This window comes from Nerophis lumbriciformis, linkage group LG21 (assembly GCF_033978685.3).
Source record: "Nerophis lumbriciformis linkage group LG21, RoL_Nlum_v2.1, whole genome shotgun sequence".
Lineage (NCBI taxonomy): Eukaryota > Metazoa > Chordata > Actinopteri > Syngnathiformes > Syngnathidae > Nerophis > Nerophis lumbriciformis.
The window spans coordinates 16,132,501-16,147,500 of NC_084568.2; the positions used below are offsets into that span (position 1 = coordinate 16,132,501).

General features: G+C 37.5%; 1 protein-coding gene across 2 annotated transcripts in view; it reads left to right on the forward strand.

The window, feature by feature from the left end:
• Positions 1-15,000, forward strand: part of sema6cb (semaphorin 6Cb) — a 185,240-nt gene that overhangs the window by 146,206 nt on the left and 24,034 nt on the right. The window contains exons 16-20 of one of the 2 annotated variants that reach the window (XM_061982832.1): positions 3,047-3,184; positions 5,729-5,806; positions 11,455-11,513; positions 13,767-13,817; positions 14,479-14,616. In XM_061982832.1, the coding sequence (XP_061838816.1) occupies positions 3,047-3,184; positions 5,729-5,806; positions 11,455-11,513; positions 13,767-13,817; positions 14,479-14,616 (464 nt within the window). The remainder of the gene's footprint in view (positions 1-3,046; positions 3,185-5,728; positions 5,807-11,454; positions 11,514-13,766; positions 13,818-14,478; positions 14,617-15,000) is intronic. The other variant, XM_061982833.1, reaches the window with a different exon arrangement.

The following is a 15,000-nucleotide window of genomic DNA, read 5'->3' on the forward strand; positions in this document are numbered from 1 at the left end:
ACTTCACTGCCTTTCAAGCACGCAGCAGCGTAAACTTTCATGAATATATTTATATTCACCATAATAGTGTATACAGTATTGCTATCATTCACCATAATAGTGTATACAGTATTAGTACCATATTACTATTATTCATAATAATCATGTATACGGTAGTACTATCATTCATAATCATGTATACAGTAGTACTATCATTCATAATTATGTATACAGTATTACTATCATTCATAACAATCATGTATACGGTAGTATTATCATTCATAATCACATATACAGTAGTACTATCATTCATAATAATCATGTATACAGTATTACTATCATTCATTATAATCACATACACAGTATTACTGTAATTCATAATCACATACACAGTATTACTGTAGTTCATAATCACGTACACAGTATTATTTATAATCATTGTTTATACAGTATTACTGTCGTACATAATCGTGTATACAGTATTAATATAATTCATAATCATGTATACAGTGTTATTTATAATGTATACGGTAGTACTATTAGTCATAATAAATCATGTATATGGTATTACCATCATTCATAGTCATGTATACAGTATTACTATCATTCATTATAATCACTTATACAGTATTACTATCATTCATAATAATCACGTATACAGTATTACTATCATTCAGAATCATGTAGATAGATAGTACTTTATTGATTCCTTCAGGAAAATTAAAAAAATATATACAGTATTACTATCAGTCATAATAAATCATGTATACGGTATTACTATCATTCATAGTCATGTATACAGTATTACTATCATTCATAATAATCACTTATACAGTATTACTATCATTCATAATAATCACGTATACAGTATTACTATCATTCAGAATCATGTAGATAGATAGATAGTACTTTATTGATTCCTTCAGGAAAATTAAAAAAATATATACAGTATTACTATCATTCATAATAATCATGTATACAGTATTAATATAATTCATAATCAATCAATCAACGTTTATTTATATAGCCCTAAATCACAATAATGATAATGTATACGGCAGTACTATCATTCATAATAATCATGTATACAGTATTATTCATAATGTATACAGTAGTACTATTACTCATAATAAATAATGTATATGGTATTACTATCATTCATAATCATGTATTCAGTATTACTATCCTTCATATTAATCATGTATACGGCAGTACAATCCTTTATATGAATCATGTATACAGTATTACTATCATTCATAATAATTATGTATACAGTATCACTATCATTCATAATAATCATGTATTTAGTATTATCATTCAAATGAATCATGTATACAGTATTACTATTATTCACCATAACAATGTATTCCGTATTAATATAATTCATAATAATCATATATACGGTATTACTATCATTCATAATCTTGTATGCAGTATTAATATTATTCACCATAATCATGTATACAGTATTACTATCATTCACCATAATAGTGTATACATTCATAATAAGCATGTATACAGTATTACTATCGTTCATAATAATAATGTATACAGTATTGCTATTATTCATAATTATTTATACAGTATTACTATCGTTCAAAATGATCGTGTGTACAGTATTCATATCATTCACCATAATCATGTATACAGTATTACTATTATTTATAATAATCATGTTTACAGTATTACTATCATTCGTAATAATCATGTATACAGTATTATTATTATTCATATTAATCATATATACAATACTATCATTCATATTAATAATGTATGCTGTAGTACTATTATTCATAAAAATCATGTATACAGTATTACTATCATTCATAATCATGTATACAGTATTACTATTATTCATAATAATCATTTATACGGTATTACTATCGTTCATAATAATCGTGTATACAGTAATATCATTCACTGTAATCATGTATAGAGTATTACTGTTATTTATAATAATCGTGGATACAGTATTATCATTCACCATAACCATGTATACCATATTACTATTATTTATAATAATCGACCATAAAGTAATACATTTATATTTATGACAATATATAATCTTAATCATAATAATCATTTATACAATTTCACATTTATCCATAATCATGTACACTGTATTACATTTATTTTAATCATTTATACAGTATTGCAATTATATTCATAATAATCATGTATACGTTACAACTTTTATTCAGAATAATCACGTACCAACGTCATATCACTTTTACAGTATCACATTTACTCATAATCATGTATCGAGTACTACAATTATTAATCATAATCATACAGTATTACATTTGTGTATTTTAATCCTTTATACAGTATTGCAATGATATTCATAATACTCATTTACACTGTTACAATTAATATTCATAATAATCATTCATACAATTTCAGAATTTATCCATAATCATCTACACGTTAATACACTTATATTTCTTGTAATAATTTATACACTTTTGCAATTATAATCATAATAGTGTATACTGTGTTACAATTTTGTCATTAATAATATTATTGTTAATTCATTTATATAGAGTATTACAATTATAATTCATAATTATAAAGTAATGCATTTTTATCCATAATAATAATTTCTACTGTTACAATTATATTCATAATAACCATTTTTCTCTATGCATATTTCATTTATATACAGTTACGGTATATATATAATATTAGATATGTGAAGCATCTCTCAGTGCAACTATTGCTGATATTTCTTGCTGTATATGTACATATTGATATAAATATGATGCTGTCATCATTGTTTCAACGTGTTTCAGTCACATGATCAATTTACTGACACGACCCAAGAACTAATTGTTTCTCTTTTTTCATCATTGTTTACCTTTCCTTCATTAGTGTGCGCACACGTGCGTGTGTGTGTGTGTGTGTGTGTGTTGCATGAGGGCCCCCCCCACATCCCCACTCCATCTTCCGTGTGATGTAACAGTTTGCATCAGTGCGTCCGCCGCTGGAGGCCGTTTTGTTTCCTGACGAAGGCTTTTGCAATTAGTGCTCAGCGCGTGATTTATTTTTTGGGGACGGTGTCTTCCAGATGCAACGTGAGGGGAGAGGACCGGCGGGTTCTGGGTCTGGAGCTGGACCGGGATCATCACGCCCTCTTCGTGGCCTTCTCGGGCTGCGTGATCCGCGTGCCGCTGAGCCGCTGCTCCGACCACGACGCCTGCAAGACGTGAGTGCGGACGTCGCCGAGAAGGCGGTTTACTGTCTGACAGTGTGAAAGTGCTCTCGGCCAGGCTTTGTCTGCGCCATCGTTCTATTTTTAGGGCGGAAAGTTAAACTCGCTCAACCCCTCCCGGCCCCCGTGAACCCCCACCGATCCACCCCCGACTCCCCGCCGCCATGTAAAGTGAGAGGAAGGATTTGTCCTCCAGCGAGGACGTGATGAAGTCCCATAGCATGCTCACGTCTGGCTGCAAACTCGCTCAGCATCGCTCACACGTTCAATCCAAAATGAGATCCGGCTGACTGACCAGCAGTGGGCAGGGAGGGGCTGAGAGGGGGTAGCAATAGCAGCACTAAAGATCACATGCAGGTAGCGTATAGTTGTACAAACTCCGTTTCCATATGAGTTGGGAAATTGTGTTAGATGTAAATATAAACGGAATACAATGATTTGCAAATCATTTTCAACCCATATTCAGTTGAATGCACTACAAAGACAACATATTTGATGTTCAAACTCATAAACTTTTTTTTTTTTTTGCAAATAATAATTAACTTAGAATTTCATGGCTGCAACACGTGCCAAAGTAGTTGGGAAAGGGCATGTTCACCACTGTGTTACATGGCCTTTCCTTTTAACAACACTCAGTAAACGTTTGGGAACTGAGGAGACACATTTTTTAAGCTTCTCAGGTGGAATTCTTTCCCATTCTTGCTTGATGTACAGCTTAAGTTGTTCAACAGTATGGGGGTCTCCATTGTGGTATTTTAGGCTTCATAATGTGCCACACATTTTCAATGGGAGACAGGTCTGGACTACAGGCAGGCCAGTCTAGTACCCGCACTCTTTTACTATGAAGCCATGTTGATGTAACACATGGCTTGGCATTGTTTTGCTGAAATAAGCAGGGGCGTCCATGGTAACATTGCTTGGATGGCAACATATGATGCTCCAAAACCTGTATGTACCTTTCAGCATTAATGGCGCCTTCACAGATGTGTAAGTTACCCATGTCTTGGGCACTAATACACCCCCATACCATCACAGATGCTGGCTTTTCCACTTTGCGCCTATAACAATCCGGATGGTTCTTTTCCTCTTTGGTCCGGAGGACACGACGTCCACAGTTTCCAAAAACAATTTGAAATGTGGACTCGTCAGACCACAGAACACTTTTCCACTTTGTATTAGTCCATCTTAGATGAGCTCAGGCCCAGCGAAGCCGACGGCGTTTCTGGGTGTTGTTGATAAACGGTTTTCGCCTTGCATAGGAGAGTTTTAACTTGCACTTACAGATGTAGCGACCAACTGTAGTTACTGACAGTGGGTTTCTTAAGTGTTCCTGAGCCCATGTGGCGATATCCTTTACACACTGATGTCGCTTGTTGATGCAGTACAGCCTGGGGGATCGAAGGTCACGGGCTTAGCTGCTTACGTGCAGTGATTTCTCCAGATTCTCTTAACCCTTTGATGATATTACAGACCGTAGATGGTGAAATCCCTAAATTCCTTGCAATAGCTGCTTGAGAAAGGTTTTTCTTAAACTGTTCAACAATTTGCTCACGCATTTGTTGACAAAGTGGTGACCCTCGCCCCATCCTTGTTTGTGAATGACTGAGCATTTCATGGAATCTATTTTTATACCCAATCATGGCACCCACCTGTTCCCAATTTGCCTGTTCACCTGTGGGATGTTTCAAATAAGTGTTTGATGAGCATTCCTCAACTTTATCAGTATTTATTGCCACCTTTCCCAACTTTTTTATCACATGTTGCTGGCATCAAATTCTAAAGTTAATGATTATTTGCACAAAAAAAAAACATTTATCAGTTTGAACATCAAATATGTTGTCTTTGTAGCATATTCAACTGAATATGGGTTGAAAATGTTGCAAATCATTGTATTCCGTTTATATTTACATCTAACACAATTTCCCAACTCATATGGAAACAGGGGTTGTAAATGTTTATTTACATACCTTCATTGTTTCCAAACAGTGTAACGCGGCAGTAAAACGGATGATCAAACAAAACAGAAGTCATCATCATGGACCCACTAGCTGCGGAAGGTAGCTCTCCAATCAGCTAAACAGACTCAATAACTCCACGATGATGTTTTTGGTGAATTTACTGAGGAATTTGTGAAAGTGAAACAACACAAAAATAATTGCCATTATAAGGAAACAGGAAGTGCATTTTTTAACCCGCAGCACCTGTAGTGAGCGAACTCGTCCGTGGCACAAACAATAACACACCTTTTTGGTGTCTCTATCAATGTAATATGAAAACTATTTGTTGAATCCAAAACATTATGGCCGTCAGCGAAGAAAAATCCATAAATTAGCTGCACCGTTTTATAAGCCGCACGGTTCAAAGTGTAGGAAAAAAGCATTGGCTTATAGTCCGGAAAATATGTACAACAAGTACTTTGTTAAACTATTTACCCACATGTTTTTATTATCAATGTGTCTTGCAGGGTTTATGTCCTGCATCAAGTCAACATGTGACATCAATCACTAATCAATAATGGTGTCGATGTTTGTCGTGCAGACGCTGTCTGTCCTCTCGGGACCCGTACTGCGTGTGGCTAAAGGCGGGCAGCTGCGTCGCCGTGACGCCTGGCTTTAGGTAAGTGTTGACAGAGTTGTGACATCACACACCAAGCATCCCGATTAGCATGTTACACCAACGGGGGGCGGACTTATGTCGCTAAATGACATCATTGTCTGAGTTGCATTATTTGATCATGACACATGTGCATAAAATGGCTGATCTTCTATTCTCTGGCACACCAGGTAAATATAAGGTGTGTCAAGATGCCATCTACTGTACAGAGTTGTAACAACAAGCTCCATTTTCTGACAGTCCCATCATAATGTGTTTATGATTATAATCACTGACAGTCCTATCATAATGTGTTTATAATTATAATCACTGACAGTCCTATCATAATGTGTTTATGCTTATAATCACTGACAGTCCCATCATAATGTGTTTATGCTTATAATCACTGACAGTCCCATTATAATGTGTTTGTTTATAATCGCTGACAGTCCCATCATAATGTGTTTATAATTATAATCACTGACAGTCCTATCATAATGTGTTTATGCTTATAATCACTGACAGTCCCATTATAATGTGTTTGTTTATAATCACTGACAGTCCCATCATGTTTATGATTACAATCGCTGACAGTCCCATCATAATGTGTTTATGATTATAATCACTGACAGTCCCATTATAATGTGTTTGTTTATAATCGCTGACAGTCCCATCATAATGTGTTTATAATTATAATCACTGACAGTCCCATCATAATGTGTTTATGATTATAATCACTGACAGTCCCATCATAATGTGTTTATAATTGTAATCACTGACAGTCCCATCATAATTTTTTAATGGTTACAATCGCTGAAAGTACATAGTGTTTATGATTATAATCACTGACAGTCCCATCATAATGTGTTTATAATTATAATGACTGACAGTCCCATCATAGTGTGTTTATGATTATAATCGCTGACAGTCCCATCATAATGTGTTTATAATTATAATCGCTGACAGTCCCATCATAGTGTGTTTATGATTATAATCGCTGACAGTCCCATCATAATGTGTTTATGATTATAATCACTGACAGTCCCATCATAATGTGTTTATGATTATAATCGCTGACAGTCCCATCATAATGTGTTTATGATTATAATCACTGACAGTCCCATCATGTTTATGATTATAATCGCTGACAGTCCCATCATGTTTATGATTATAATCGTTGACAGTCCCATCATAATCACTGAGAGTCCCATTATAATGTGTTTATGTTTATAATCACTGACAGTCCCGGCATAATGTGTTTATGATTATAATCACTGACAGTCCCATCGTAATGTGTTCATGATAATAATTGCTAACAGTCCCATCATAATGTGTTTATGATTTTAGTCACTGACAGTCCCATCATAATTTGTTTATGATTAAAATCTCTAACAGTCCCATCATAATGTGTTTATGATTATAATCACTGACGGTCCCATCATAATGTGTTTATGATTATAATCACTGATGGTCCCATAATAATGTGTTTGTGATTATAATCACTGACAGTCCCATCATAATGTGTTTATAATTATAATCACTGACAATCCCATCATAATGTGTTAATGATTACAATCGCTGAAAGTACAATCATAGTGTTTATGATTATAATCACTGACAGTCCCATCATAATATGTTTATGATTACAATCGCTGAAAGTACAATCATAGTGTTTATGATTATAATCACTGACAGTCCCATCATAATGTGTTAATGATTACAATCGCTGAAAGTACAATCATAGTGTTTATGATTATAATCACTGACAGTCCCATCATAATGTGTTTATAATTATAATGACTTGACGGTCCCATCATAGTTTGTTTATGATTATAATCGCTGACAGTCCCATCATAATGTGTTTATGATTGTAATCACTGGCAGTCCCATCATAATGTGTTTAGGTTTTAGTCACTGACAGTCTCATCATAATGTGTTTATGATTATAATCACTGACAGTCCCATAATAGTGTGTTCATAATTATAATCTTTGACAGTCCCATCAAAATGTGTTTATGATTACAATCGCTGAAAGTACAATCATAGTGTGTTTATGATTATAATCACTGACAGTCCCATTATAGTGTGTTCATAATTATAATCGCTGACAGTCCCATCATAATGTGTTTATGATTACAATCGCTGACAGTCCCATCATAATGTGTTTATAATTACTGTCACTGACCGTACAATCATAGTGTGTTCATAATTATAATCACTGACAGTCCCGTTGTAGTGTGTTCATAATTATAATGGCTGACAGTCCCATCATAATGTGTTTATGATTACAATCGCTGAAAGTTCAATCATAGTGTTTATGATTATAGTCACTGACAGTCCCATCATAATGTGTTTATGATTATAATCACTGACAGTCCCATCATAATGTGTTTATGATTATAATCGCTGACCGTCCCATCATAATGTGTTTAGGATTGTAATCACTGGCAGTCCCATCATAATGTGTTTAGGATTTTAGTCACTGACAGTCTCATCATAATGTGTTTATGATTATAATCACTGACAGTACCATAATAGTGTGTTCATAATTATAATCTTTGACAGTCCCATCATAATGTGTTTATGATTACAATCGCTGAAAGTACAATCATAGTGTGTTTATGATTATAATCACTGACAGTCCCATTATAGTGTGTTCATAATTATAATCGCTGACAGTCCCATCATAATGTGTTTATGATTACAATCGCTGACAGTCCCATCATAATGTGTTTATAATTACAGTCACTGACAGTACAATCATAGTGTGTTCATAATTATAATCACTGACAGTCCCGTTGTATTGTGTTCATAATTATAATGGCTGACAGTACAATCATAGTGTGTTTATGATTATAATCGCTGACAGTCCCATCATAATGTGTTAATGATTACAATCATAGTGTGTTTATAATTATAATCGCTGACAGTCCCATCATAATGCGTTTATGATTACAATCGCTGAGTCCCATTATAGTGTGTTTATGATTATAATTACTGAAAGTACAATCATAGTGTGTTTATAATTATAATCACTGACAGTCCCGTTATCGTGTTCATAATTATAATCGCTGACAGTCCCATCATGTCTTTATGATTACAATCGCTGACAGTCCCATTATAGTGTGTTTATGATTACAATCGCTGACAGTCCCATTATAGTGTGTTTATGATTATAATCACTGACAGTCCCATCATAATGTGTTTATGATTACAATCGCTGACAGTCCCATTATAGAATGTTCATAATTATAATGGCTGACAGTCCCATCATAATGCTTATGATTACAATCGCTGACAGTCCCATCATAGTGTGTTTATGATTATGTGTATTTGCAACACGACAGTAGGAACCAAACAAAACATTTCTATTCAGAAATGTCTTTCAAGGTGACTTCAAAGGTGAGGAGTGTTGATTGACAAAGGGGGCGTGGCCATGTTCCGCTCCTCAGAGTTCTGCTGAGATGTTCCTGAGCAGAATCGTTTGGTTTTGCTTTCCTTTATTTCTTTCAAAGGACGCCAGCGTGATGAAAATGTGACAGACGCGTGTTTGATTCCCCGCAAGGCCGTCTTGTTTTGATTTAGGAGCCGACATGAAGAGTGGAAAGCAGCAGAAGTGAGCCAGAAGAAAGAAGACGTAAATCAGCAAGAAGAACATCTGCTTTTCATTTCTTTTTGTCCTTGTCTTCCAAAACTACATTCTTCTGCTCTAAAGTCTTCTCTTCTAACTTTATTCTTCTTCTTCTTCTTCTTCTTGTCTTTACTGGACATCATGAAGACCAACATGTCACACATGTTAGTGTTGGAGAATAAGTCCCTTCTTTTATATCTTCTTCTTTTATTATTTTTATTTCATTGTTATACTCCTTCTTATCATTCCTTTTCTTCTTCTTCCTTTATTTCTTAAATTGTTTTCCTTATTCTCTTCTTCTCATTCTCCTCCTTTTGCTTCTTCATCTCCTCATTCTCCTTCATCTCTTTTTGTCCTTCATTTCCTCCTTCTCCATCATCTCTTTCTTCTTCATCTCCTTTTTCTTCTCTTTCATCTCCCTTCTCCTTCATCCCGTTCATCTTCTTCTTTTTCTTCTCTTTCATTTTCTTCCCCTTCAACTCCCCCTTTTTCTCCTTCATCACATTTTTCCTTTACTCTTTCGTTCCTCATTCTCCTCCTTTGTCTCCTCCTTCAAGTCCTTCTCCATCTCCTTTTTCTTCTCTTTCACGTCCTTCTCTATCTCCCTTTTCTTCTCTTTCATGTCCTTCTCCATCTCCTTTTTCTTCCCTTTCATGTCCTTCTCTATCTCCTTTTTCTCCTCTTTCATGTCCTTCTCCTTCAACTCCTCTTTCATTTCCTTTTTCTCCTCCTTCATCTCGTTCCATCTCCTTCATGTCCTTCCCCTTCAACTCCCCCTTTTTCTCCTTCATCACATTTTTCCTTTACTCCTTCATTCCTCATTCTCCTCCTTTATCTCCTCCTTCAAGTCCTTCTCCATCTCCTTTTTCTTCTCTTACATGTCCTTCTCTATCTCCCTTTTCTTTTCTTTCATGTCCTTCTCCATCTCCTTTTTCTTCTCTTTCATGTCCTTCTCATTCAACTCCTCTTTCATCTCCTTTTTCTCCTCCTTCATCTCGTTCCATCTCCTTCATGTCCTTCTTCAACTCCCTTTTCCTCGTTCATCTCGTTCATCTCCTCCTTCATGTCCTTTTCTCCTTCAACTCCTCTTTCATCTCCTGGTTCTCCTCCTTCATCTCCTCCTTCATGTCTTTCTCATCAGTTCCTTCTCCTTCAACTCCTCTTTCATCTCCCTTTTCTCCTCCTTCATGTTCTTCTCCTTCATCTCATTTTTCTTCCTTTTCATGTCCTTCCCCTTCAACTCCCACTCATATTTTTCCCTTACTCCTCCTCTGTTCCTCATTCTCCTTCATCACCTTCTTCATGTCCTTCACTCCTCTTTCATCCCCTTTTTCTCTCATGTCCTTCTCCTTTTTCTTCTCTTTCATGTCCTTCTCCTTCATCTTATTTTTCTTGTCCTTCTCCTTCAAATTCTCTTTCATCTCCTTTTTCTCCTCCATTTTCTCATTTATCTCCTTCTCCTTCAACTCCTCTTTCATCTCCTTTTTCTCCTTCACCTCCATCTCCTCCATGTACTTCTCCTTCATCTCCTTTTTCTTGTCCTTCCTTTTCTTCTCTTTCATGTCCTTCTCCTTCATCTCCTTTTTCTCCTCCATCTCCTCATTCTCCTTCTTCTCATTCATCTCCTCCTTCATGGCCTTCTCCTTCATCATATTTTTCCCTTACTCCTCCTTCTCCTCCTTCATGTCCTTCTCCTTCCTCTCCACCTTCTTGTCCTTCTTACTCTGCTTCTCCCCCTTCTCCTTGTTCTTTGACTTTCCAAAAGTCAGTGTATATTTGGTATTCTTGCTGCTGACAAACAGAGAAAAGTTTCCTCCACAAACGGAGCCTGCAGCAAGGCAGGCACAACAACAACAACAACAGCAGGAAGTGACAGAACATTCTGGTGTCCCACCATCCTCTCTTTCTTCCTGGCTGTCTAACGTCATCATCCTTGGCGTGTAGGAGGAAGGAGGCACAAGAACATCTCAACAGCTGAAGGATGGAAAGCAGCGATGATGATGATGATGATGATGAAGACGTTGTCTTTGTGTGTCTCCAGGGGCGTCTTCGAGCAGGACGTGGAGGACAACGCTGGTTTTCACGCAGACTCCTGTCATGGTAAGACCTCCTGTTTGTCTGCTAAAGGACCGACTGAAAACATCAGTGTCCATTTAGTTGTTTTTTTCCAGTGTCCACTTAAAGCAGGGGAGCTACTTTTTAAATGACCAAGTCGAGATGATCTACTTCATATATATATATATATATATATATATTATTTTTTTATTTTTTTTACGGTTTTTGTTCACATGTAAAAGGTGTACAAAATACATGCATGTTTAACATATAGATTCCTGTCTTTCATGAAGACAAGAATATAAGTTGGTGTTTTACCTGATTCTGATGACTTGCATTGATTGGAATCAGACAGTGGTGCTGACAACGTCCACATTTTTTAATGGAGGAGAAAAAAAGTCCTCCTTTCTGTCCAATACCACATTGAAGTGGTTGGTTTTGGCATCCTGTTTGTCCAGCTTCCATACTCATTTTTTTACACTTTACAAGAAATACATTGACTGCAAACTCCATGGCTTGCTAGCTTTCGGAGACTCTTATTTTGTTAGCGCAGGCAGCATTGAGCAGCACTTTTATTGTGAAGACAGGAACTGTGCGGTCAGTCTTTAGGCTTTTGACGGCACGGTTGGAATAAAAACTGTTTCTCGCCTTCCTGGCGGTCTTTTTTTCCTTCACACTGAGCTGGCAGCAGCCAGCGTCATCTCACAAGATCCTCGGGTCTCTTGAATGTCAATTAAGTAACATCATAGGTAATTTTTAGGTCTATTTTTTTCAATGCCTGGCTGGTAATCGACTGACACACCCTGCGCGATCGACCGGTAGCTCGCGATCGACGTAAAGGGTGTCCACGTGCGCTGCAGTACCTGTCCTTACCAGCGGGTGTCCTTGACCTGCAGACTTCCATTTAAAGGGGAGCTACACTTGTTGATGGAAAACAAATGTTTTTCTTTTTTTCATGTGTATTCTAAGTCGTAAAATATGGCAAGTACGAGGTGGCTAACAATGCAGCTAATGGAAGTACACATGAAGTCCTCTAAAAAAAAAACATCCAAAAAGCGCCAGCAATACATGTCGTGACCTGAATATTAACCAAGTATTAGCCATATTGTTATTATAAGTGCTAATGTCGAGGAACTACTTTTAACTGTGGTCATGTGATGATGATTTCTCCTGAAGTCATAACTGAAAGTAGCATGTAGTCATAACATTAACGTACCATGTAGTCGTAACGTAAAGGTATTATGTATTCATAACTGAAAGTAGCAAGAAGTCGTAACATGAAGGTATTATGTATTCATAACTGAAAGTAGCATGTAGTCGTAACATGAAGATAGCGTGTAGTCATAACTGAAAGTAGCATGTTGTGGTTACATGAAGGTAGCATTTAGACATAACGTGAAGGAGATATTGTTATTATAAGAGCTAATGTCGAGGAACTACTTTTAACTGTGCTCATGTGACGATGAGGATTTCTCCTGTAGAAGACGTTTAAAATAGGGATGTCCGATAATGGCTTTTTGCCGATATTCCGATATTGTCCAACTCTTTAATTACCGATACCGATATCAACCGATACCGATGTATACAGTCGTGGAATTAACACATTATTATGCCTAATTTGGACAACCAGGTATGGTGAAGATACGGTCCTTTTTAAAAAAATTAAAAAGTCAAATAAGATAAATAAATTAAAAACATTTTCTTGAATAAAAAAGAAAGTAAAACAATATAAAAACAGTTACATAGAAACGAGTAATTAATGAAAATAAGTAAAATTAACTGTTAAAGGTTAGTACTATTAGTGGACCAGCAGCACGCACAATCATGTGTGCTTACGGACTGTATCCCTTGCAGACTGTATTGATATATATTGATATATAATGTAGGAACCAGAATATTAATACAGAAAGAAACAACCCTTTTGTGTGAATGAGTGTAAATGGGGGAGGGAGGTTTTTTGGGTTGGTGCACTAATTGTAAGTGTATGTTGTGTTTTTTATGTTGATTTAATAAAAAAAATAAAAATAAAAACGATACCGATAATAATAAAAAACGATACCGATAATTTCCGATATTTCATTCTAAAGCATTTATATGTTATGGGACATCTCTAGTTTAAAAGATTAAATATAATTGTCTTCATCTGGAAGCTTCAAGGAAAATAAAAGATGTTAGGTTTGGCCATCAGATGGCGCTGTGATTGCTAGCATGACGTTTTCACTCAAGTTTTCCTGGACTTTGAATCTTTTGTGTGTTTTCTGTCGCTGGACATTTGAAGCATTTTGTCTTCTCCTTCAGACGTGTTGGCGACCACACGCAGGCAGAACACGCCGCTGGACTCCGCCTACGGTCAGTAGACACGCCCCCTCACACATCCCTTGATCAACACTCGCCCGGGAGATTGCGTAATCGCAGCTGATTGGCCGCCAGTGGCACTTAAAACATGGCTGGTTATGAGGAAGTGTTTGTCCTGGCCCTGACTTCCTGAAGGTGGGCTTTAGTTAGCACTCAGCTGTTTGCTCCTCCTGGCGGCCACGGCGTGCACTCGGACGTCGGCCTCTGTCGTTAGCGCACCGGCAGCCATCTTTCTACTTCCTGTCGCCTGCGCAGCGAAAGGTGGCAGACAAACAGCCATCCACGTATGAAATCTGATCATTTGGCGTCGCCGTAGAAACGGTGCCAGCAGACGGAAGCGGGATGAAAGGAGGGCGCTTTGGCGGAAAAGCTAGCGTGACGGTTGAATTTGGCAGGCACATATGGCGGTGTGACGGGACGCAGTCATCTGGCTCGCCGCCAGAGAGGCGATAAACGGGCGCCGCTTGCCCTACGCAGGGCAGTTAGCACATTGCTAGCAGGAGGGCGCTAATGATGCTAACCTAATCAAATAGCTTTAATGTCGTCAAGGAAGCGACGCTTTCATTCCTCTCCGACCAGGAAGTTGATTGACCTCTCACTAATCACTCACTCTGTTGCCCCTCCTCTTCCTCCTCCCCCTACGCTGCAACCACAGGGAAGACCACAGCCACAAGCGCAGCCGCCTTCCCAAAGGGGGCAGGTGACCCTGAAAGAGGGATACGTGCGGAGGGCCCTCCCTTCGTGGGGGACCAGGGGTCACCTGACTCGGAGCCAATCAGTGTGGAGATGGAGGGTAAGGGGGAGGGACTTCAGTGAACTGTGACCTCTTAGAGGGTTAGCACTGCTGGGCCCTGAACGCCTCGCTGTAGAACCTCTAACCTACTAACAGACATGTGACCTGCAGGCGTCCAATCAGCTCCTGACTACTGCTCTGTCATTGGGTCGCTCATGGCAGCGGCGTCTGATTGGTCGTCCATGGTGCAACATGGCAGACATTAGCACGCTAACACTCGTCTTGATTTTTCATGTCATCAACCATGTGACTACGCCCTTTTATGTAATCAACCACGTTACCACACCCTTATATGCAATCAACCATGCTACTACACCCTTATATGGTAATCAACCATGTGACTACACCCTTATATGGTAATCAACCATGTGACTTCGCCCTTAT